Source organism: Dreissena polymorpha, chromosome 3 (assembly GCF_020536995.1).
Source record: "Dreissena polymorpha isolate Duluth1 chromosome 3, UMN_Dpol_1.0, whole genome shotgun sequence".
In the NCBI taxonomy this organism is placed as follows: domain Eukaryota; kingdom Metazoa; phylum Mollusca; class Bivalvia; order Myida; family Dreissenidae; genus Dreissena; species Dreissena polymorpha.
This window is the reverse complement of record NC_068357.1, coordinates 12,667,176-12,692,184: the sequence shown is the minus strand read 5'-3', so window position 1 is coordinate 12,692,184 and position 25,009 is coordinate 12,667,176. Positions and strand designations below refer to the sequence as shown.

The 25,009-nt window shown below is 36.4% G+C and overlaps 2 protein-coding genes across 12 annotated transcripts in view; one reads left to right on the top strand and one right to left on the bottom strand.

Moving 5' to 3' along the window:
• LOC127873014 (triokinase/FMN cyclase-like) overlaps positions 1-19,650 on the bottom strand; it is a 28,431-nt gene extending 8,781 nt beyond the window's left edge. Inside the window, exons 1-11 of one of the 4 annotated variants that reach the window (XM_052416556.1) lie at positions 19,599-19,650; positions 17,231-17,433; positions 16,453-16,563; positions 14,988-15,172; positions 12,253-12,331; positions 11,540-11,667; positions 8,154-8,238; positions 6,545-6,634; positions 6,170-6,289; positions 1,226-1,366; positions 572-706 (exon numbers count right to left, since the gene is read on the bottom strand). In XM_052416556.1, coding sequence (XP_052272516.1) covers positions 572-706; positions 1,226-1,366; positions 6,170-6,289; positions 6,545-6,634; positions 8,154-8,238; positions 11,540-11,667; positions 12,253-12,331; positions 14,988-15,172; positions 16,453-16,563; positions 17,231-17,429 — 1,273 coding nt within the window. In that variant the 5' untranslated portion in view covers positions 17,430-17,433; positions 19,599-19,650. Of the gene's footprint in view, positions 1-571; positions 707-1,225; positions 1,367-6,169; positions 6,290-6,544; positions 6,635-6,688; positions 7,040-7,174; positions 7,293-8,153; positions 8,239-11,539; positions 11,668-12,252; positions 12,332-14,987; positions 15,173-15,557; positions 15,743-16,452; positions 16,564-17,230; positions 17,434-19,339; positions 19,441-19,598 lie in introns of those variants that run through there. The other 3 variants (XM_052416557.1, XM_052416555.1, XM_052416558.1) reach the window with 3 other exon arrangements.
• Positions 19,651-24,322: 4,672 nt separating this feature from the next.
• The window catches only part of LOC127873013 (uncharacterized), a 49,508-nt gene continuing 48,821 nt past the window's right edge, over positions 24,323-25,009 (top strand). For all 8 annotated transcript variants that reach the window (XR_008045892.1, XR_008045891.1, XM_052416548.1 and 5 more), the window contains exon 1: positions 24,323-24,513. Coding sequence is in view for 6 of the 8 variants with exons in the window: in XM_052416548.1 (XP_052272508.1) it covers positions 24,387-24,513 (127 nt within the window). In the remaining 2 variants the exon portion in view is untranslated. The remainder of the gene's footprint in view (positions 24,514-25,009) is intronic.

The window sequence follows — 25,009 nt, the reverse complement described above, 5'->3', positions numbered from 1 at the left end:
CCGACATCGGACGACACGACGAGCTGGCTATGACAATATCTCAGGTTTTCTCCGAAAACACTTAGCTAAAGATGTTTTCATCAAACAATCTTTATAATATTTTAAATATAATAAATATTATACTTTATAATATGTAAGTACAATTAATAAAGACAGAAAACCAGGGGTTAAGACACAGGAGGGAAGTTATTCATCAAGACATTTTGACAAAAATATGTAGCAACACCCAGTTTCTTTTCGAAGCTTTGGCAAACATAAACTTAAATTTACATCAAACTGTTAAGAATCATGTGTCTACTTTTAAACTCAATGACGTCCTTGGAAAAGTATAATATGAGCCTAAATTCTGGTAAAACTGGGCCTAATTCATCCCAGTATTGCTGCTAAACTGGATTTTGGTTTAGAACAGACTTCCATTAAACACAAAAATCCATAAAAGCAGAAAGTGTTGTCCCTGATTAACCTGTGTGGACTGCACAGGCTAAACTGGGGCGACACTTTATGCAAAAGCATTAAGCCCAGTTTTTCCCAGAACACAGCTCATATAGCACTAGACTGTTGTCTATCTTACCCCGCGCTCCTCGTGCCACAGTGCTGCCGGTGTCTCCGTCCCCGCTCAGGGAGTCAAGAACGTTCAACGTGTCCTCATGTTCCAGCAGACGCTTGCACACAGTCTGTAGGACGTCATAAACCAGCTCACCGTGCCCTGTGAAACAGGCCAACAAGTAAATAATGCTCAAGTATTGTACTGGTTCGTTTTTTTACTTAATTGGCATTTTAAACAAAAACTGCAAATTAAAATATGCAGTACAATGCTAGAGACATGCTAAAGACAGCTAAAGATACATTTTTTAACAAGATTATAATTTCAACAAGAAGTTTTTTATTGTGTGTTATAAGAAAACGTAAGACCCCTCTGGTTAGTCACTTAACAGCTCTTACAGGCTTGTAGTTGCGTTTACAATTTCTTAATTAGTGTGAGGGTATTGCATGTTAAGACACCTTTACATTAAAATATAAAAAACAATATACATGGCTTAAATGATTAATATTTTATCGTTTTGCAAACTGAAAACATTTGATTTTGCAAAAACATTTTACTTTAAGTTTTAATGTCTGAAAAACTTACCAGTTAGCTAAAATTTCCCAAAGAAGCTTTGTGAATAACAACCTAGGTCACTGATACACAAGGCCTAAGTGTATCTAAAGAAAATGTAAGCTTCACCTTTGGAAACGGTGACTCCCTGGGTATGCTGTACGGTAGAGCGGGTGACCTCTGCTGGGATCATGGGCTCGGGTGTGTGCCTGTCTGTGTGTCCTGGGCTCAACAACGGGGTCTGCCAGCCTGGGGCTGTGGTCGGGGCATCTGCATGGATATAATTGGGAATACAAGAGTCTCCTTAAATAACTGGAAATACACGTGTCTCCTTAAATAATTAGGAATACAAGTGTCTCCTTAAATAATTTGGAATACAAGTGTTTCCTTAAATAATTGGGAATACAAGTGTCTCTTTAAATAATTGGGAATACAAGTGTCTCCTTAAATAACTTGGAATACATGTATCTCCTAAAATAATTGGGAATACAAGTATCTCTTTAAATAATTGGGAATACAAGTGTGTCTTTAAATAATTGGGAATACAAGTGTCTCCTTAAATAATTAGGAATACAAGTGTCTCCTTAAATAATTTGCCATACAAGTGTCTCCTTAAATAATTGGGAATACAAGTGTCTCCTTAAATAATTGGGAATACAAGTGTCTCTTTAAATAATTGGGAATACAAGTGTGTCTTTAAATAATTGGGAATACAAGTGATTCCTTAAATAATTAGGAATACAAGTGTCTCCTTAAATAATTGGTAATACAAGTTTCTCCTTAAATAATTGCTATTACAAGTGTCTCCTTTACAAAAAGCATTTGTCAAAATTTGTTTCTATTCATTAAATGAGCCTTGTTCTGGGATCACTGGGCTTTATCCATGTGTGTTAAGTATAGTCCCAGATTAGCCTGTGCAATATGCAATATGCCTGTGCAGTGCTAGCCTGTGCAATATGCACAGGTTAATCAGGGACGCCGCTTTCCACCTTAACTGGATTTTTGGTAAGAAGAGACTTTATCCCACTTTTATAGCGAAATCGGTTGATTAAAGCCCCGTTTATTAAATTTCATCTATAATCAACGGCAAGGCTATAATCAATGGCACGAAATGACGTCATCAACTGCCGAACCGGGACTACTTTTTCCCACGCACCTCGTCACCTGTGTTTGCCAAGTGCATCAATAATAAAAACAATCTCAAATGTTTGTCAATCTTAATGACCTTAAAACAAAGGAAAGTAGCAAAAAACGTGTTTTTTGTCATTTATTTTTATTAAAACCTCAAGTATTAGGTAAATTTAACACTATGCAAATAGGTTCTGTTGTTGTTGCTCCCCTTTGAAGAAGTCAGTGCGAGTTGCTCCCCTTTGACCGTAGAAAACAATCGTCTGGACCAAGAAATCCTGTGTTAATTTACAAGCTGTACTCGGATATGCATCCATCTGATTTTTCTTCAAAGCATCTTTTCTACCTGGCAATACGCACACATGACACTGCATCCCGGTGATTCTTGCGTCAACAATTGCGAATTGGGTGTCAACAAGTTAGGTCAGATGCTGAAGGCCATGGCAAAAGACTCCGGCTTTCTCAAGCACAAGAGAATAACGAACCACTCAGTTCGCAAATTCCTGGTCCAAAAATTTCGAAATACAAATATCCACCCACTGAAACCATGGCAATAACAGGGCACAAAAATGTCCAGTCCTTAACCAATTATTCCAACATATCTGTTGAACAGCTGCAAAAGTGTTCATTCTTGCTCAGTCCAGTAAATGTAACAATCCAACAGTTCCTCTTGTACACCTTCACGCACCGAAACTATGGCCGAAATGCAGCCTAGACAACCACTGTCTACCGTCGAACAAGTTGATCTTGATGTTCGCCCCACCCAGTCACTTCACGGTTCACCAGCGTTCGAACAACTTTGCCTCACAATTCTTTGGTGCCACTTTCAACATTCAAAATGTTAATGTATATAATTAGCTTAAATCCAAGTAATCTTTGTTATTTCGTCACGAAATGACCACATATTATAACAAAGAAGCAAATAATGTGCACCTCGTGATCGACTCGATAGTTTGATATCGAAAGTGAATTGTGTGTGGTGTTAGGCTACGTTGTAAACAAATGTAGTTTCTTGTATATAACAACTTAATGTCATATTGATATCATAAAACTTAAAGATTTGCAATTCAATATGATTTAAATTGTAATTAATAACGCTCGACACTTTGTTACAGAACGATATTCTGATTTAAAAAAAAATGATTATTTGATCAGCGGTTATTTTTGGAACGCGGAGTAATACACTGACCTTGGTTACACTACAGTCATTATCAAAGTACGACAAACACTCGTGAAAACTTATTTTGTTTAAATAAAAAAAGTTTACTGAATAAAAAGTGGGATAAATAGAATAATAGGTCAGTGTTGATTATAGATCAGGTTTATCATGCTCGGCACGAAAACGAAAAAGCACTCGCCAAGGCTCGTGCTTTTTGTTTTCTAAGCCTCGCATGATAAACCTGATCTATAATCAACACTAACCTATTATTCTCTATTTCTATAATAAGCAAAAATTTCCATAACCAGGCAAAGTGTTGGCCTTGCTAAGCCTGCGTGGACTGCACAGGATTATCTGTGTAGACACTTCAAGCACTGCATTAAGCCCAGTTTTAGCAGACCAAGGCTCAAATATGAAGGTTATAAACAGAGAACATCCGGTATATATGACGGCTATTTTAATACTAATTACAACCATCAACAAGTAGGCATCAGTACAGACAAGGCAGGGTAACAAATTACATGTTTTAACATGAATAAACAATATTTGTGCTCCGAACAAGTGTTTTCTTGTGCAGATTCACTTCAAGTATATAAATATTTATGTCTACTTTCATACAAGAGCACCGCCTTGCGGGTGCAGACCGCTAATCTATTTTCTTTTTAAAGGTGAAGGGACTCTCATTTTCAATCACAAAGGAGGGAGGGGTGGAGTGAAGAGCGGTGCATTGTGTGGGGGTGTGGACATTTATTACATTTTCTTCCAAAAATGCGAAAAAAAGGAAAAAAAAAATCAGGGGGGGTGGGGGGGGGGGGGATTCTTGGGTGCGATGGTTGGACGGTATTTCAAACATAAAATAATAAAAATAAATATTTGTGTTTTTTAACCGTTTCAAAAAAAAAAATGGGGGGGGGTGAGGTGGGGGGGTATAGTGTGAGGGTGTGGTGGTAATTTGTGAGATGATCTTCAAAAAAAAAAAAAAAAAAAAAAATAGGGGGGGGGATTCGGGTGGGGAGAGGGGGGGTGGGGGGGGGATTCTTGGGTGCGATGGTTGGACGGTATTTCAAACATAAAATAATCAAAATAAATAGTTTTGTTTTTTAACCGTTTAAAAAAAAAATTGGGGAGGGGGTGGGGTGGGGGGGGGGGGTATAGTGTGAGGGTGTGGTGGTCATTTGTGAGATGATCTTAAAAAAAAAAAAAAAAAAAAAAAAAAAATAGGGGGCGGTTGGGGGGGGCACGGGCGATGGTTTGGGTGGAGTCTATTGTGGTATGTCAGGTAAGAGTAGTTTTGTCAAAGTATCAATCAAATCAAATCATAAATAAAGAAGTTATGGCAATTTTAGAGAAATTTAATAATTTGACCTTGAGAGTCAAGGTCATTCAAAGGTCAAGGTAAAATTCAACTTGCCAGGTACAGTAACCTCATGATAGCATGAAAGTATTTGAAGTTTGAAAGCAATAGCCTTGATACTTAAGAAGTAAAGTGGATCGAAACACAAAATTTAACCATATATTCAAAGTTACTAAGTCAAAAAAGGGCCATAATTCCGTAAAAATGACATCCAGAGTTATGCAACTTGTCCTTTTACTGTACCCTTATGATAGTTTGCGAGTGTTCCAAGTATGATAGCAATATCTATGATACTTTAGGGGTAAAGTGGACCAAAACACAAAACTTAACCAAACTTTCAATTTTCTAAGTATAAAGGGCCCATAATTCCGTCCAAATGCCAGTCAGAGTTACATAACTTTGCCTGCACAGTCCCCTTACGGTAGTTAGTAAGTGTTGCATTGATACTTAAGGAATAAAATGGACCTTAACACAAAACTTAACAAAAATTTTCAATTTTCTAAGTATAAAAAGGGCACATAATTTTGTCAAAATGCACGCCAGAGTTATCTAACTTTGCGTGCCCAGTCCCCTCATGATAGTAAGTAAGTGTACCAAGTTTGAATGCAATAGCATTGATACTTTCTGAAAAAAGTGGACCTAAACGCAAAACTTAACCAAAATTTTCAATTTTCTAAGTATAAAAAGGGCACATAATTCAGTCAAAATGCACGCCAGAGTTATCTAACTTTGCCTGCCCAGTCCCCTCATGATAGTAAGTAAGTGTACCAAGTTTGAATGCAATAGCATCGATACTTTCTGAGAAAAGTGGACCTAAACGCAAAACTTAACCGGACGACGACGCCGACGCAGACGCCGACGCCGACGCCAAGGTGATGACAATAGCTCATAATTTTTTTTTCAAAAAATAGATGAGCTAAAAACAAAGCCTGGCTCATGTTAAAGACCCTGTATATTAAATTGTTTTATACATTCTATAAAGGCATCAGTTCAAATGTAACAAAACCTATTATTGAAAATTAGTTTGTCATAAATACATTTAATTTTGAAGCACTGTACCCTAAGAACAAACTTATTTTCAAACTGGGGTTATAAAACAACCATAGAACAATGTATATCTGTCTGTCCATAACTTACATGTTAGTTTTGATGCATGAAAGTGACACAAACAAAATAGAAGCATCATGCGAAAAATAGGCATAATGTCAAATGCGGCCAGTGTAGCTACAAACCAGCCTGCGGAGTTGAGCAAGCTACCATACGCATTTCAAGTCATACAAGGTTTCGTGATCTCATTAGCCAACAGATAAGCTTCTGACCAAACTGCGTGAATCTGCGTGCTACTCTGGAGCAACTCTGCCCTCACTTGGCATAAGACTCATTTTTGCATGATGTGGCTAAAATGCTAGTGTTTATGCATGCAAGTTCATACCTAGGCATCTTGCAAACGTATCACTGAGATGCAGCAGCGTTATGGAAACACCAGCCATCTCAAGCGAGGTAACATACGTCCCACAGTATGCTCTGTCAAGATTCAAACCCAAATCAACCTCTGAAACATGACAGCAGAACTGCAACACTATACATGAATACATGTATGCTACATGTTATCACATGTACACTGTCGGTTATCTTTACACAAATGACATATTTAGTAAAAATTTGATACTGGTTAGCAACATGTAAGGAAATGTACACTATACCATCCTCACCCCTGCATTAATTAAATAACACACAGTGGAGTAAGGTATGCTACATATAAATTGTGTTAAAAAAATCAAACACGCTAAGTAATTGTAGTATTTACCTAGATACTGAACAGTTTCCTTAGCGATAATGTTCATCTCCAGGACAGACATTCCTCCCAGGTTGTTGATCATACATGCAACTCTGTCACCTGGAACATACAAGGGAAATCTGTCACCTGGAACTAACAAGGGAAATCTGTCACCTGGAACATACAAGGGACATCTGTCACCTGGAACATACAAGGGAAATCTGTCACCTGGAACATACAAGGGAAATCTGTCACCTGGAACATACAAGGGAAATCTGTCACCTGGAACTAACAAGGGAAATCTGTCACCTGGAACATACAAGGGACATCTGTCACCTGGAACATACAAGGGAAATCTGTCACCTGGAACATACAAGGGAAATCTGTCACCTGGAACATACAAGGGAAATCTGTCACCTGGAACATACAAGGGAAATCTGTCACCTGGAACATACAATGGAAATCTGTCACCTGGAACATACAAGGGAAATCTGTCACCTGGAACATACAAGGGAAATCTGTCACCTGGAACATACAAGGGAAATCTGCCACCTGGAACATACAAGGAAAATCTGTCACCTGGAACATACAAGGGAAATCTGTCACCTGGAACATACAAGGGAAATCTGTCACCTTGAACATACAAGGGAAATCTGTCACCTGGAACATACAAGGGAAATTGTGCAGTAAAATGAACATGCTTATGTGCACTGAACAAATTCTTACAAACTAACCATTTTTTTAAATAATATAAACAAAACATATATATTTTATAATACAAGTTATAATTACAATTTGCACAAAATATAAACATTATTCAACTTTCTCTTTATGCCGTATTTGTAAGCATGTTGCATTCCCTGTAGTATCAATTAAAAGGACATCATATTGGACTTTTGATTCCTCCATTAAGCTGATGTCATTCAGTAAATTTTTATGGATAAATCGACGCCAAAGTGTTTTGTTATGCTTCTTTTCAATTCAATTCAATTCAATTTTTATTTTAAGTCGGTGCATATATGGCAGTTATGGAGTTATTACCCTTGTTCACTTTAAAGGTGTGTAGAGTTCTCTGGGTTGGTCAATGTTAAATTTAGGAGTTATTACCCTTGTTCATTTTAAAGGTGTGTAGAGTTGTCTGGAATGTTCACTGTTAAATGTAGGAGTTATTACCCTTGTTCACTTTAAGATGTGAAGTTTTGTCTGCGTTGGCCAATGTTATACTTTCACTTTAAGGTGTGTAGAGTTGTCTGGGTTGGTTAATGTTAAATGTAGAAGTTATTGCCCTTGTTCACTTTAAGGTGTGTATAGTTGTCTGGGTCTGCCAATGTTAAATGTAGGAGTAATTACCCTTGTTCACTTTAAAGGTGTGTAGAGTTGTCTGGGTTGGTCAATGTTATATGTAGGAGTTATTACCCTTGTTCACTTTCAGATGTGAAGAGTTGTCCGGGTTGGTCAATGTTATATGTAGGAGTTATTACCCTTGTTCACTTTAAGATGTGTGGAGTTGTCTGGGTTGGTCAATGTTAAATGTAGAAGTTATTACCCTTGTTTACTTTAAGATGTGAAGAGTTGTCCGGGTTGGTCAATGTTATATGTAGGAGTTATGTTGGCCAATGTTAAATGTAGGAGTTATTACCCTTGTTCACTTTAAGATGTGTAGAGTTGTCTGGGTTGGTCATGTGATCAATCATCAATTTAACTGTATCTTTGGCTGACATCAGCTGAAATACAATATTGTCTAACAAATATAGTATATAACAAAGAAACAAAGTAAGATTTGTAAAATTTCAGAAATTTTGGTTTAAAAACTGTAACATTTCATATGATATAAACAAGAGTCGCTCACCTGAGATTCAAAGGAACTGACCTGTTCTGTGCAGCCCAAGATGTCATTAGAACAACATGTTCTTACCAACTTTCATGACTGTGAACACCCTGGCAGCCATGATTTTGAACAGACCAGAACCATTTTCATACACATCCAAGATATCATTTAAACAAATATACTGACAAAGTTTCATGAAGATTCATGAAACCATATAAGGAAAAATGCCCCGCCCCCTGGTGACCATGTTTTTCAAGCATCTAGAACCATGTCGAACTTGTCCAAGATATCATTGGGACAAATCTTCTGACAAAGTTTCATGATGATTGGACAATAAATATGGCTTCTAGAGTGTTAACAAGATTTTAATATAGCTATATAAGGAAAAATGCCATGCCCCCTTGGCGACCATGTTTTTCAACCAACTGGAACCATTTTCAAAGTCATCCAAGATATCATTGGTACAAATCTTGTGACCAAGTTTCATGATGATCAGACAATAAATGTGGCCTCTAGAGTGTTAATAAGGTTTTACTAAAGCAATATATAGCCATATTAGAAAAAATGCCCTGCCCCCTCGAGGCCATGTTTTTAAAGCAACGGAAACCATTTTCGAACTCATTCAAGATATCATTGGGACAAATCTACTTACCAAGTTTCATAAAGATCAGAAAATAAATGTGGCCTCTAGAGTGTTAACAAGGTTTTACTAAAACCATATAAGGAAAAATGCCCCGCCCAATGGCGGCCATATTTTTCAACCAACAGGCATCATTTTTGAACTTGTCCAAGATATTATTAGGATGAATCTTCTTACCAAGTTTCATGAAGATCGGACAATAAATGTGGTCTAGAGTGTTAACAAGATTTCACAATAGCCATATATAGCCATATAAGGAAAAATGCCCAGCCTCCTTGGCAGCCATGTTTTCAAGCAAATGTTACCATTTTCAAACTCATCCAAGATATCATTGAGACCAATCTTCTGACCAAATTTCATGAAGATTGGACAATAAATGTGGCCTCTAGAGTGTTAACAAGGTTTTACTAACGCCATATATAGCAAAATAAGGAAAAATGCCCTGCCCCCTGGTGGCCATGTTTTTAAAGCAACCAAAACCATTTTTAACTCATCCAAGATATCATTGGGACAAATCTTCTGACCAAGTTCCATGAAGATCTGAAAATAAATGTGGCTTCTAGAGGGTTAACAAGTTTTTACTATAGCCATATAAGGAAAAATGCCCCGCCCCAGGGCGGCCATGTTTTTCAAGCAAACGTTACCATTTTCGAACTCATCCAAGACATCATTGAGACCAATGAAGATTGGACAATAAATGTGGCCTCTAGAGTGTAAACAAATTTTACAAAAGCCATATATAGCCATATAAGGAAAAATGCCCCGCCCCCTGGTTGCAATGGTTTTAAAGCAACCAAAACCATATTCGAACTCATCCAAGATATCATTGGGAAAAATCTTCTGACTAAATTTCATGAAGATCAGAAAATAGATGTGGCCTCTTGAGTATTAACAAGGTTTTACTAAAGCCATATAAGGAAAAATGCCCCGTCCCCTGGCGCCATGTTTTTCAACCAACCGGCATCATTTTTTAACTAGACCAAGATATTATTGAGATGAATCTTCTGACCAAGTTTCATGAAGATCGGAAAATAAATGTGGCCTCTAGAGCGTTAACAAGATTTTACTATAGCCATATAAGGAAATATGACCGACCCCTGGCGGCAATGTTTTTCAACCAACTTGTATCATTTTCCAACTCGTCCAAGATATTATTTGGATGAATCTTCTTACCAAGTTTAATGAAGACCTGACAATAAATGTGGCCTCTAGAGTGTTAACAACGTTTTACTATAGCCGTATATAGCCATATAAGGAAAAATGCCCCGCCCCTTGGCAGCCATGTTTTTCAAGCAAACGTAACCATTTTTATACTCATCAAAGATATCATTGAGACCAATCTTCTGACCAAATTTCATGAAGATTGAACAATACCGGTAAGTGTGGCCTCTAGAGCATTAACAAGGCAAATGTTGACAGCGCACGACGCACGAGGGACAAAAGGCGACCACAAAAGCTCACCATGAGCACATTGTGCTCAGGTGAGCTAAAAATAACGATGATGTATATTTTTAATGAGCAAAGCAAAATTAAAGTTAACAAATGACCCTTATACATGCATAAATAAAGCAGAAGCCATCATTTACAAGCCACACTTTGACTCGCTATGTAAACAAGTAAGAATGCGTAATTAACACTAATGCCCCCACAAAACATGATTGGAAAATTATTCAAAAAGTTTAATTTAAACAATCCTGTTAATCTGAATATTATTTTATATTAACCATAAATACTAAAGGTTTGCATCTTTAATTAGCACTACTTATAAATGAGCTTAATTACAGTTTTCAGATAATTGGTAAACACATGCACTTATTTTTAGTTTAATCTTCCATATTCTTTATTAATTACTCAAAGAAATGATGGTTATGGTGCAATGAATTTATTGTACACCTTGGAATTGAGAGGAACAAGCTGCACTACAACAAGACTATTCTAAAATGATGTCTGACCAAAGACCTTGTAAATTAACCTTAAAACTATAAGATGACCCTGACACTGGTAACTATTCTGGTAAACTGACCATGACCATTAAATATGAACTAGTAATATGAAATGTACACTTACAGATGACATAAGTTACTGACCTTAACTCTGGTAGATAGGCTAGTAAACTTATCATAAAATCATCATACAAATGACATAGTGAACTGACCAGGCCCTTACAACTGCCGCCACCCAGGCAAACCACTTCCCAGCTGCATCTTCACATTGACCAAATGAACTTTACACTAGTAGATGTCATAGTAATCTGACTTTGACCTTTTTGACTCTTGCCTCTCCATTCAAGCCAAATAAAAGCTTGACCTTGACCCAATAAACCTAACACGAGTATGTGACATAATAAACTTACCTTGATTTTTTTTTACCTTTTTGATTCCCACCTCTCCACGGAGGCCAAGTTAACCTTCATCTTGACATTGACCCATTAACCCTGACACTAGTAGTTACCTGATATTGACCCTTGACTCCTCCGTGTCCATTAAGACTGAGTAAAAGCTCCATATTGACCTTGACACAATGAACTTGATACTAGAGGATGAAATAATATACTAACCTTGACCCTCTTGACCCCAGCCTCTCCATGGAGACCGAGTCCCAGCTCCATTTCATCCTCGGGAACCGTGAACAAGGGCCCAGTGGAGCCTGGAGTGGAACAGGGCTTCAAGGCCAACCCAATGGTTCCTGCAAGATTATTGCATCAAACAAGATGATATCAGATTAATATTGGAGTCCTTTATTATGGTTGCATGGGTGTAATGAATACAATGTCTGCCTTGTGAAAGAGAAATTTTTAGTTATAAAAATTATGAACCGGAAAATAAATTTGAATTGACAGACTCACACAGAAGCCATCCCATTCATGTATGAACAGAGCGAACATGACATAAACTTCACAGTGTTTTTTCTCTGTTATTTGTTAAGATTATATTCCGTGTGTAAAGCAAACTGTTAGTTTTATCTACATTCATAGAATAGTTCTACCCATGTTTCTCAATAAGCCTAGGGCTTTTGATGAAATCAAGCTTAACCCTTTGCATGCTGGGAAATTTGTCGTCTGCTAAAATGTCGTCTGCTTAATTTCTAAAACTAGCATTTTCTTCGATTTTTTTTCAAAGAATACTATCAGAATAACAAACAGTTTGGATCCAGATGAGACGCCACGTTCTGTGGCGTCTCATCTGGATCCAAACTGTTTGCAAAGGCCTTCAAAATTGGGTTCCCGCAATGAAAGAGTTAAATAAATGGGTCACTTTCAACAAAAGTTACCCATGCTGCGTGCTGCAAGCTGTGCCTGTTGTGTGACTTCCTCCAGTGACTTGCCTTCCTCCGACAGGGCACCTGCTATCTGCAAGGCACACAAATAAATCAGTGTGGGCATGAAAACTGGGCCAGATGCCTGTTTGGTAGTATACAATGTAAAACATGAGGAAACAACGACACTTAATTGTTATGTATGACATTTTTTTGCTTTCATTTAAATACTTCAAATATTGTTGTTGTTGCTTTTTTAACAACAAATATTTCTTAATTTGAAGACTGTAATTATTTACTTCTTACATAAATTATTGAAAGTTATAAGGAATTAAAATCCCAAACTTTAATATAATAGTTTCTCAAGATTGTTCACCCTAGCATATATTTAAAGTACCTCTAACATGTATTTTTTAACGTAAAATTTACTTGTTTTTACATTCATCTAACAAGTTTAACACCTATAGAAGTATATATGTAAATATTGTATTACTAACTGAAGGTTGTTTTAATGCTTGCAAAATATTGCTTTGTTCAAGAAATCCAAAATAAACATAACAAGAGCTGTCTCCATAGGATGACATATGCCCCCGATAAATGCTTTGATAAAAATTATGAGCATTTTTCTTAACCTAAACGCATTTTTAAAAACCTAAACGCGGACCCTAAGTTCAAGGTCAAGATCAAAGGGGTCAAAATTTGTGTTTGTATGGAAAGGCCTTGTCCATATATACATGCATACCAAATATGAATGTTACATCTGAAGCGACATAGAAGTTATGAGCATTTTACGAAACCTAAACGCAGTGTGACGGACAGACTGACGGACAGTGCGATCACTATATGCCCTCCTGCGGGGGCATTAAAATATAACAAGAGCTGTCTCCATAGGATGACATATGCCCCCGATAAACGCTTTGATAGAAATTATTAGCATTTTTCGAAACATAAAGGCAATTTTCAAAACCTAAACGCGGACACTAAGTTCAAGGTCAAAGGGGTCTAAATTTGTGTGCGTATGGAAAGGCCTTGTCCATACACACATGCATACCAAATATTAATGGTACATCTGAAGCGACATAGAAGTTATGAGCATTTTTCGAAACCTAAACGGAAATTGTGACGGAGGGACAGATGGACAGTGCGATCACTATATGCCCTCCTTCGGGGGCATAAAAATGAGTTAAGACATGTTTATGGAAAACTCTGCTTCATGCACTTTTTTCCCAGCTTTCCACAACTGCCTGATATGTTGTCTGTGCTACATCTATCCAAACCTCACATGCTTATTTAGGGTGTCACTTTATACATTCAGTAAAATTATATGTTTGAAACAGAAAAGACCAAAAAAACAACAGACAGAGTTGTCTTAAGCAAGACTGTGAGGACTGCAAAGTCTGTTGACAAATTACAGAGATGAGTACTGCAAAGTCTTTCAAATTACAAAGATGGGTACTGCAAATTCAGTCAACAAATAACCATTTAGGGGACAAGATAGTCTGTTGCAATATTACACGTGTGGGGTCCAAAAAGTCTATTAACAAATTACAAAGATGGGTACTGCTAAGTCAGAACAAAACCATTTAGAGGATTTGAAATTCTTTTGACACATTTCACATGTGGGAACAGCAAATTCTGTCGACACATTACGCGTGTGGGGTCCCAAAAGTCTGTTGACAAATTACAAGTGTGGGTTCTGCAAAGTCTGTAGACACATTACACATGTGCCAACAAATTACACACTTTTGGAAAGTAAAGTCTGTTGACAAATTTAGCATGAGGAGACTGCAAAGTCTGTTGACATATCATGCATATGCGGACTGAAAAACCTGTTGAAAATTTATACATGTACATAAGTGACTGGTGACAATTTTTCTGGCAACAAATTATTAATGTGGGGACTGTCTGTTGAAAAATTGTGTATGTGTGTCGTGGGAGTGTAGGACATTAGCCCTCTGGGACATTAGCACCTAGGACAAAAGCCCCTAGGACATTATCCCCTTTGGACATTAGCCCCCTAGGACATTTGCCCCTTAGGACATAAGCCCCTACCTATTTTTACATTCATTTTTTAGGTATTTAATTTTATCTTTTTTTTAATTAATGGAATTAATGGGTTATTAAAAAAAACAAGCAACAGCAACACAATTTGTTTCTTATGTATCTAATTGTAAGGTAATTTCAGACTTATGTATGGTGTCAGATAGCAAAATGTTTTCAAAATAAATTGAGTCCAAAGAAAGAAATAGTTAAGAAATTGTAAACAAAACACTAAAATTTACGTGTGTGGTACAAGCTATATATTGTTTGTATTTACATATGAAATTTAAAAAATGGAATAAAAATGCTTACTTTAAAAAAAGTTTTGGACGTTTCAAAACACCTGGGGGCTTATGTCCTAGCGTGCACTTTTTTGAAGGGGCTTTTGTCCTAGGGGCTTTTGTCCTAGGGGCTAATGTCCTAGGGGCTAATGTCCTAGAGGGCTAATGTTCGTACCCCGTGTCGTGGGAATGCAAAGTATGCTGACAAATGACAGTAGCAGTAATCCTTGTTATCCACAGCACATATCATTGATTTCTTTTACAGTCTAGATTCATAAGACCAATGTTTTTATAACAAATCTTAATATACTCGTCTGAAAATAGATTCGTAAGTAATTCACACCTGATGAATATCATGACATAAACTTAAATAATTGTAAATGTACAATGCACAATATGAAACACCACTGCAAAGGATTTGGAACACACCTTCTGAACTAAAATGGTGCCTGCCAACCCCCTGCGACCAGCGGTTTTATCGTGAGAAGTTAGCGCACAATCTTCCCCGACCACAACCATCTCACATTTTAAACCCTCCGCCTTCCCTCGCTCTAGGGCCAATCCGAAGTTAATACGGTCCCCAGTGTAATTTTTAATGAGCACAAGTGCACCAGCTGTCAAAAAATTGGGAAAATCGCGCTAGAAACATGCATGAAAATTATACAAAAGGCTGGTTTATTTCTAGCATTAAGGGGATTTTGGCATGAAGGAATCGGCTACTCTGGTTACAAAGGATTTAAGGAGGCCAATGGCAATAGCATAAAATCTCCAGAAGTATCTGCTTAACAACAATACTGTTAATGTTTAATTTGTTTGATTTTATAAAATATATATAATAGTCTAGCTTCATACGATGCAACACAACCATCCACATGTACCTTGCATTAACAGTATTAAATGTATCTCAAATTTTAAGTGTTGCGAAAAAAAAATTCAAGCTCACTTTTGGAAACTTCATGCTTTTTATGACCTAATGACCCAAGTAGCAAAAGTTGTCACCTTGATAACAAGGAACATGCCACATAGCCCCCTGCGACCAGCTGACCTGTCTTTGGACTGCACAGCACAATCTTCCCCGACTGTTACCGTGGTGATTTTAAGACCCTCGCTCAGGCCGCGCTCCACACCCAACCCAAAGTTTAACCGATCGCCCGTATAGCTTGGTATTATAACCAGGCAGCCACCTTACATACCAGAATCAATCATTTAGCTATGAAGTATTATTATAATTTTGAATATTACTGCTGCAATATTCTTAATATAGGTAATTTACATCAGTTGTATCCTATATATATATTATTTATAGGCAAACACATATGATTATACTGATATGCAATGATTTATTGTGTTTAAATTTAATGAAAGTATAAATGAGTTGTGTACAATACATAATATATGATTTTCAGATGCAAACTTACCAGATAATATTCAATGATAAGTTTATTTCAAGCTTAACTATTTGTGTTTATCAATTTGACAAATATTTTTCAAGATCCTTGCTTCACATTACATTTACCCTGCTAAATGTTTGACAAACACAATGATATGTTTCTGTAAATAATTCCAATGTTTCTTTTAAAAATGATATTAACAAAAATTTAAACACACACACACATAAAACCATATTATTACCAGGTTTATGAAACCCTATTCCAGGTAAGTTCTATTTTGAGATTATTTCACATAAAATAATAACTTACAAAGGTCTTCCCTTAAATACAAGACAAGTACTTGTAACAAGAATCTCCTCATAATATTCCTGCAGTTGTACAATATACAATTAAAGTTCTAATCTAGGGCAGGATCAGTAACAGCCAACAAGGTCTCAAGCCCAAAGCCTAACCTCAACAAGGCATACCTTACTGAGAACAGAAGTCAAGTTTAAGACACACACCTGGGTTGTCCTTGGCGATGGTTCTCAGCCCAGTGAGGATTGCAGCTGGGGGCGGTGAGGCAAATATGTTACCAGCCACAGCACAACTCAACATCCCCCTTCCTACATAGCCTGCAAGTACATTTAAGCGGTGCTCTGTGAAAATGGGGCTTAACGCATGTGCGTAAGTGTCGTCCCATATTAACCTGTGCAGTCTACACCTGCTAATCTGGTACGAAAATTTCGGCCTAAACTTGATTTTTATTAAGAGACTACCTTTCATAGAAAAATATCGTAAAAGCGGACAGTGTCTTCACTGATTCCTTCAAGTTCTTTTGTCAATTAATCTATAGTGTCCAGATACATTTGATTATCTAAATTTCAATATTGCACCTGCACTGTCAAAAATATCAAATCCAGTTGACTAACATAAACCTCTTGTCAAATGATGTCTAATTAAATATCAATTAATTGATCTGAAAATAAATTCTGCCAACATACTTTGTAACTCAATCTTATATATTGAGCCATGTTCTATTCTCAAATCATATTGAGAAATAATTTAATTTGGCCGTGCTCTGTGAATAGGGGGTTTCTTCTTAGAAAAAGTCTACTTAAGGCAGAAAGTGTCGTCCCTGATTAGCTTGTGCGGACAGCACAGGCTAATCTGGGACGACACTTTGCGCACATGCATTAAACCCCTTTTTCACAGAGCATGGCCAAATTTTAATTCCTGTTACAAGTGTGTGTTGCATAATACAAACATGACTTGTGTCAAATTAAATTTGTAATCAGATACCTGCATGACCAGGTTCATGCCCTGATCCTCCGCCACACAGTACGCCAACTTTGCCCTCATTTTTCATGTCCCCAATATCCGCCCTCACCACAACATGCTGGTCTTTGATCAGCCTTAGGCCCGGGTTGATGGCAACAAGGCCCTCCAAATTGTCCTCCAAACATCTCACTGAAGAGTTGATAAGCTTCTTGCTGCTCATGTTTCTAGAAAATGAAAAGGTTTAAATAGAAAATATTTTCTTTAATATTTTAACCATAAATTACTCAAGTGACATGAGTTATGTCTGATAATACTCGATGCAAGCTTTTAACCCTCATGAAACAGTGTATGTATCAATGATTGCCAATTCTATACAGTCATGTAGAGTGACAATAATTTTAAACGTCCGGTCATCTTATGCACTTCGCTGTTTGGCATATTTGTAAGATAATTCAGATTATTTAATGACATTGAAAGACATCTTTGATCATAAATCTGTCAATAGGATGGGAAAATACATCTTAAACAAGAGCTGTCTGATGAAAGCATGCTCGACAGTTATTGTTCTGGTCATAGTCTCTGGCACTTTATTTTCTAAGCCGAACTGTGTTTTTTTACTGAACCAAACTGTTTGTATAGTAGGAGTGTTATTTTAGCTATCAAATAATTTGATATTTTTCCAATTTGGAAAATATCCTATGATACCATAATTTTTTATTTTGAGTGAACCTATTTTCTATATTTACTATAGATGACTTTTACTGTTGAAATAGGCCATATGGGAATTTTAAACACGAGTTACAAAACTTGGACTATGGGGTCATTTCAATATGGGGAATCAATATGATTAGTTTGAATAATATCCCTAGCTCTAGCCATTCCTGATAATATTTTGTATATATGCAAATTTCGAAGTATAAAAACACCCTGTATTTTGACAAATATGGCCTTAAGGTCATTTTAATAAGGGGAATAAAATTGAATGTTATAGTTTTGAATGAAATTCCTTATGCCACTTTGAGAAACTAGCTGAAATAAACTTGGGGTATAATAATCATTATTTCACTCCTTTGTAAAAAAAAGGGGGAAATTGGGATTTTTTTCATATTTTTTTTTCACCATTTTGCTTTGGGAATAGGATACACCAGGAAAAGGCCTGAAGTATAATAGCTTTTTATAAGTACATGCATAGCATATTGTTGGAATGTATATTATTAAAATCCAGTATGAAGACTGTCCTATTCATGCAAATACTAATAACTAACATTTATTTTGATTTTCTGACTTCATTTCTCTTAAGTCTTCATATCTCTAAGGTTATGAATATCAGTTCTATATAATTGATTATATTTTCCACTTAAAGAGCGATATTTTGCTTGATATACATGTAAGCCCTAGAACATAGATCATATTGTGACAGTTGACTATTTCACCTGATTTTCCAAGTCGATTTTAAATTATTGATATGCCCAATGGTTGCATATTTTTAACAGATGTAAATTCATAATAAATATTTAAAGGTATTTCATCAAATATGTTTGGTTAAACTTTTAACTTCCATATGAATTTTTTACACAGGGATGTTGTTAGGAGGTTGGCTAGACGGCTAATTTTGGACTTCAGGTTGCTGATCTTTTTCCCCACAACATATGGTAAAAACAATGTAGCAGGACTGGTTTTCACCCTTCATTCAAATTATTGCCCTTTAAATGTAAATTATTTTTATATGTATTCCCTTGAGTTAATGATGTCTCAGCAGACAGCTTTCAACATTCAGATATCTGTACACTACAAAAAGCGTTGTAAGAAAAATAATTGAAACCTGCTCTATTGTAATAGATGAACGAAAATCACAACGGAAGCACACTGGTCGGGTTTCGTTTAGGGGATATTTTTTGTGCATGCCTGTGCTTTTAATATCCCCAGAGCAGATGTCACATTTCATGGCGATGAAATTTTTTAACAACTCAATTGTTTTAGTAATACTTCACTTTTAACAAATTGCTGCTGTTAACTTCAAGAAAACAAGCATTTGTAAGTATGTGACAAAGAAATTGTGTTTAAGCGTTACAATTCACTGAATAAACGTATTGTCCAGTCAATACTGCTACCCGACAAATACTCACTAACCAGTAAACAACCTCTAACACATCAGTGCATCCAACCTTAAGTAAGATAGAGTCATTGAATCAGGTCAAGATAATAATGATAAAACCGACTCGTCGTATAAATACACTAACATTGCAGTACATTTAAACATTGCAAGCATAATAAGAAGAAGCAACGCTTAATACATAAATGTACAAAGACCCTCCAATATCAAATTAAGAAACTCAAAAATGCATGACAACGCCTGATATGTGTTGTAACACTGGAGAAATGCACCCACCTCAACGTGCTAAACGGCCGAGAAGTGATAACAAATTCAAACACGGTGACTGAAATATTTTCAAACAATAATTTTAGGCGAGGTATAAAACCCGGAACTATCCGGAAATCTTTATGGTAAAACCCGGATCCGATATAAATGGTTATAACTTCATTATTATTCGTCCGATATTAATTATAATGGTACCGTTGTAAAGAAGATCCTCTACAGATTCTAACCATATCAAAATATTTTATGGCAGGGTCGTAGTCGGCCTGTAAATCGCGGACAAAGTCGGCCTGTTTTAACGTTTTTTTTTACACACGCAAATGCCGAAAAGAAAACCCGGATCCGATATAAATGGTTATAACTTCATTATTATTCGTCCGATATTAATTATAATGGTACCGTTGTAAAGAAGATCCTCTACAGATTCTAACCATATCAAAATATTTTATGGCAGGGTCGTAGTCGGCCTGTAAATCGCGGACAAAGTCGGCCTGTTTTAACGTTTTTTTTTACACACGCAAATGCCGAAAAGAAAACCCGGATCCGATATAAATGGTTATAACTTCATTATTATTCGTCCGATATTAATTATAATGGTACCGTTGTAAAGAAGATCCTCTACAGATTCTAACCATATCAAAATATTTTATGGCAGGGTCGTAGTCGGCCTGTAAATCGCGGACAAAGTCGGCCTGTTTTAACGTTTTTTTTTACACACGCAAATGCCGAAAAGAAAACCCGGAACCGATATAAATGGTTATAACTTCATTATTATTCGTCCGATATTAATTATAATGGTACCGTTGTAAAGAAGATCCTCTACAAATTCTAACCATATCAAAATATTTTATGGCAGGGTCGTAGTCGGCCTGTAAATCGCGGACAAAGTCGGCCTGTTTTAACGTTTTTTTTTACACACGCAAATGCCGAGAAGAAAACCCGGAACCGATATAAATGGTTATGACTTCATTATTATTCGTCCGATATTAATTATAATGGTACCGTTGTAAAGAAGATCCTCTACAGATTCTAACCATATCAAAATATTGTATGGCAGGGTCGTAGTCGGCCTGTAAATCGCGGACAAAGTCGGCCTGTTTTAACGGTTTTTTTTACACACGCAAATGCCGAGAAGAAAACCCGGAACCGATATAAATGGTTATAAATGCATTATTATTCGTCCGATATTAATTATAATGGTACCGTTGTAAAGAAGATCCTCTACAGATTCTAACCATATCAAAATATTGTATGGCAGGGTCGTAGTCGGCCTGTAAATCGCGGACAAAGTCGGCCTGTTTTAACGTTTTTTTTTACACACGCAAATGCCGAGAAGAAAACCCGGAACCGATATAAATGGTTATAACTTCATTATTATTCGTCCGATATTAATTATAATGGTACCGTTGTAAAGAAGATCCTCTACAGATTCTAACCATATCAAAATATTTTATGGCAGGGTCGTAGTCGGCCTGTAAATCGCGGACAAAGTCGGCCTGTTTTAACGGTTTTTTTACACACGCAAATGCCGTAAAGAAAACCCGGAACCGATATAAATGGTTATAAATGCATTATTATTCGTCCGATATTAATTATAAATTAAAGAAGATCCTCTACAGATTCTAACCATATCAAAATATTGTATGGCAGGGTCGTAGTCGGCCTGTAAATCGCGGACAAAGTCGGCCTGTTTTAACGGTTTTTTTTACACACGCAAATCTAGATGACAATATACAATATACGCACCGTGAAGAAACTAACTCACAACTTATATACAGAAAATATTTGAATTAAATCATTAAAGGCACTTCTAGCAGAAGAACCTGGAGTTCGTAAAGACTTTTATTAAAAAGTAAGGAAATGAACTTTCAATTATTACTTTAATCAGCAATTCAACAACAAACGGGCCATATTAAAGGGTTTCATGTGACCTAATGAACTGAACTGTTAGCCCAAAAACCCCGCCCAAAACAGATTGTCATCCTATTCGTTGCCATCCTTGCAACCACAATTTACCTACGAAGGTCAGATCGGGATTCGAACCCGAAACCACCCATTAGCCATCTAAATAAGATATGATTCCGGCCTGGGATGCTCTACCAATTAAGCTATTCTGACCTTTTGAAAAATATATGGGTAAACTGCAATGCTGTTGAATAGCATGATTAACTTGCTTAGAAAAACGTTTCCAAAGAATTACATGTACATTTCATTGAAATTGTTTTATGATTTAGAACGATATATTTGCAGTTTAAAAGGTCACACGAGGCAATGTTTGAAAAGCCCACAAAAGCTTCCGTTTGTAAAATGGTGATAATTTGCCGACCGTGTAGTTCATATAAACCCTTATTTTGCACAAATCGGGAAGAAACATTTATGGATCGAAAACCAACTGCAGATAAGAGCAACATAACAGTCCTTGTAACTAAGTAACTTTTTTGTTTTAAAATCGCACAAAAGCTGCTGTTTGTAAAATAGATAAAATCACCTTATGTCTGCACTCATCTGAAGTATATATGGTTCGAATACCATCTGCGGATAAGAGCAACTAAACAGTCCGGGGCAATTGCACTTTACCGGTACGCACTATAACCCAAGCCCTTATAATTAGTGTTAAGTTGCGCAAATTTCGGAATCCATGATGGCAGCGTACCGGTAAAGTGCAATATAGCCAACATAAATAAGGAGTTAAAGCGGGACTGCACGATTTGTGTCAAATATGTTAATCAGCAATTAAACAACAAACAGGCCATATTAAACGGTTTCATGTGACTAGACGAACTGATGAACTGAACGGTTAGCCCAAAACCCCGCCGAAAACAAATTGTCACACTATCCGTTTCCAGCCTTGCAACCACAAGTTTACCTACGAAGTTCAGATCGGGATTCGAACCCGAACCCACCCATGAGCCATCTAATGATACCGGCCTGGGTTGCTCTACCAATTAAGCTATCTGACCTTTTGAAAAATATGTAGGTAAACTGCAATTCTGTATTATAGCATGAATGACTTGCTCAGCAAAAGTTTACAGTTATTCGCACATCCCTGCTCATAGCAAAACACAATTGACTAACATAAAATCTTTTTCCGTAAATTTATAAATCTTTAATCGAAACATCTTCATTCATTTTCATAAGATAATGTTTTATTAATTTTGCATTGCCTTGTAGCTTTACATTTAAATTAGGAGATTTGTGACGTATATCGTGTGTGGTCATTTCAGTGACGAAAAAAACTAGTTTAACCTCAAAATATTTAACATACAGTCCACACAGGCTAAACAGGGTCGACACTCTTCGCTGTTATGACATTTTTCGTTTAAATGAAGTCTCTTCTTAGCAAAGATACCATTAAGGCGGAAAGTGTCGTCCCTCATAAGCCTGTGCGAACTGCACAGGCTAATCTGGGACGACACTGTACGCACATGCATTATGCCCAGTTTTCTCAGAATACGACACATAGTTTAAACGCATTTTCGATAGAATTAGCGACGACATATGAACGTGGTTTGTTTTTAACAGTTAATTATTTATTCAAAGCATCATCAAATGCAAAACGTATTTAGGATTGTTTGTTTGTCATGCATTATTGTAAACTTCGATAAGATTAAAAAAAGAGCAGACATGTGTATGTGGTTAAAAAAATGTAAGATAAATTGAAAGAGAGCATAATGTGGATGTGCATTTCGTTTGACTCTCTGGATTTTAATGACAAGTCGGACGTGGCATTTTAGTTAACAGTAAAATATTTGTTAAAAATTCGAACGAGCCCAAAACGCATTTTGGATCTTGTGTTTGTCATGCATACTAGAAAACTTCCATAGGCATAAAATAACTCGCTTCTACGTGATCGCGGGTTTGTAAAAAAATGGTCAGAATGGTTAGCGTTCGAAACAAACGTTATCAATAATGGTGTGGTTTAAATTAAATTGCGAAAAAGTGACTGAAGTACAAAAATGGTTGTGCATATCATTGTAAATATACCTTTAGACTTTTTTTCGTTGTATATTCGGAGTCCAATGCAATCAATGACGATTTGTCCAGTATACTTATTGAATTATCTGTCTATTTGTAAATCCAGTATGAAATTTATCAAACCCATTTTGATACTTAAAATACTTTCAAATATATATGCATTTAAATACAAGCAAAGTTCGGATTTCAATACACATATCTATACTTAGATTCTCAAAACCATACCCATATCAGTAATTTTAGTCGAAAAACTCACCCCGTATTTTCGGCACATCCCTATATACCCGTATATAGGAAGTTATCCCCCCCCCCCCTTTTTCCGGGGCTGGATGTCGAAGGCATAAATTGCATTTTATTGGACGAGATAGATTAATTTGTTATAATGGAAATGACACCATAAAAGTAACTGTACTGGAGGATATCATTACATTATATCTAAATAGATATCATATTTATAAACATTAAGATATAATTGTTGTACCATAATCACATACCTTTATCTCAGTGCTTGTTCATCTCAAATTACCATGTGCAGTATGGACACAACCATTTTTCATCTTGGTTTGTCATTGTGTACCCAACACATCTTTTGTGAAACCATCTATTCATTTTGCATCTTTTATTGTCACATTCCACCATATCGCCAACTATATCAGGCAACTTACAAGCGCAAAAAATCTTAATAGAACAACTTTTTGCTACTTTACACGGCATTTTTGGCATTTTTTCTATTTTTGGAAATTTAGCGCATTTAAATTTCAGTTGCCTCCCTTTATTTCATGTGACAGGGAAGTTGACAAAATGTAAACAGAGAAATGTTTTAAAATGTATACACTTTTCAACCTCGTCAGGCTGATAACAGTAAAGGATGATGTCAAACCGGTGACTTTTGAGTGTTTTGCTTGGAGACAACACGGGGAAACAAGTTTGTTGTCCCTTGCTTGCTCTAATGGTATGGACTAAGACCAGTCTGCACTGCACCACTAATCTGACAGGGATATTCAATGCACAGTGTAATCACTAAGCAGTTCGCCGTGTACTCGTTAGGGATTACACTTAGCATTACATACTTCGAGTAAAAGAAGTGCCATACTTAAGAACGTGTATAATTTTGTATAGAAAATGTTTATGGCTTAAAAACCTATTTTTGATTGAAAATTGGTTCCAATTGGTGTATGCATTAATTGGTTTATACATTAATATTGATTGCCTGACTAAGCTTTAGTGCTTGAGCCTATATCGTTAAAGTACCTCTTCTCGAACCTCACCTCTTTTCGAACCCTTCATTTGTTTACATTTTATTCGCATGCGCACTACATCACCGTTTTTTGTGTATAAGTAATTTATTTACGATGACTGGTATGTAGCGGCAAATCCACGAAAATGCATCAAAAACAGTTAGAATAAGTAGAATAATCATAAAACACATAAATATCATCGTATTTCTT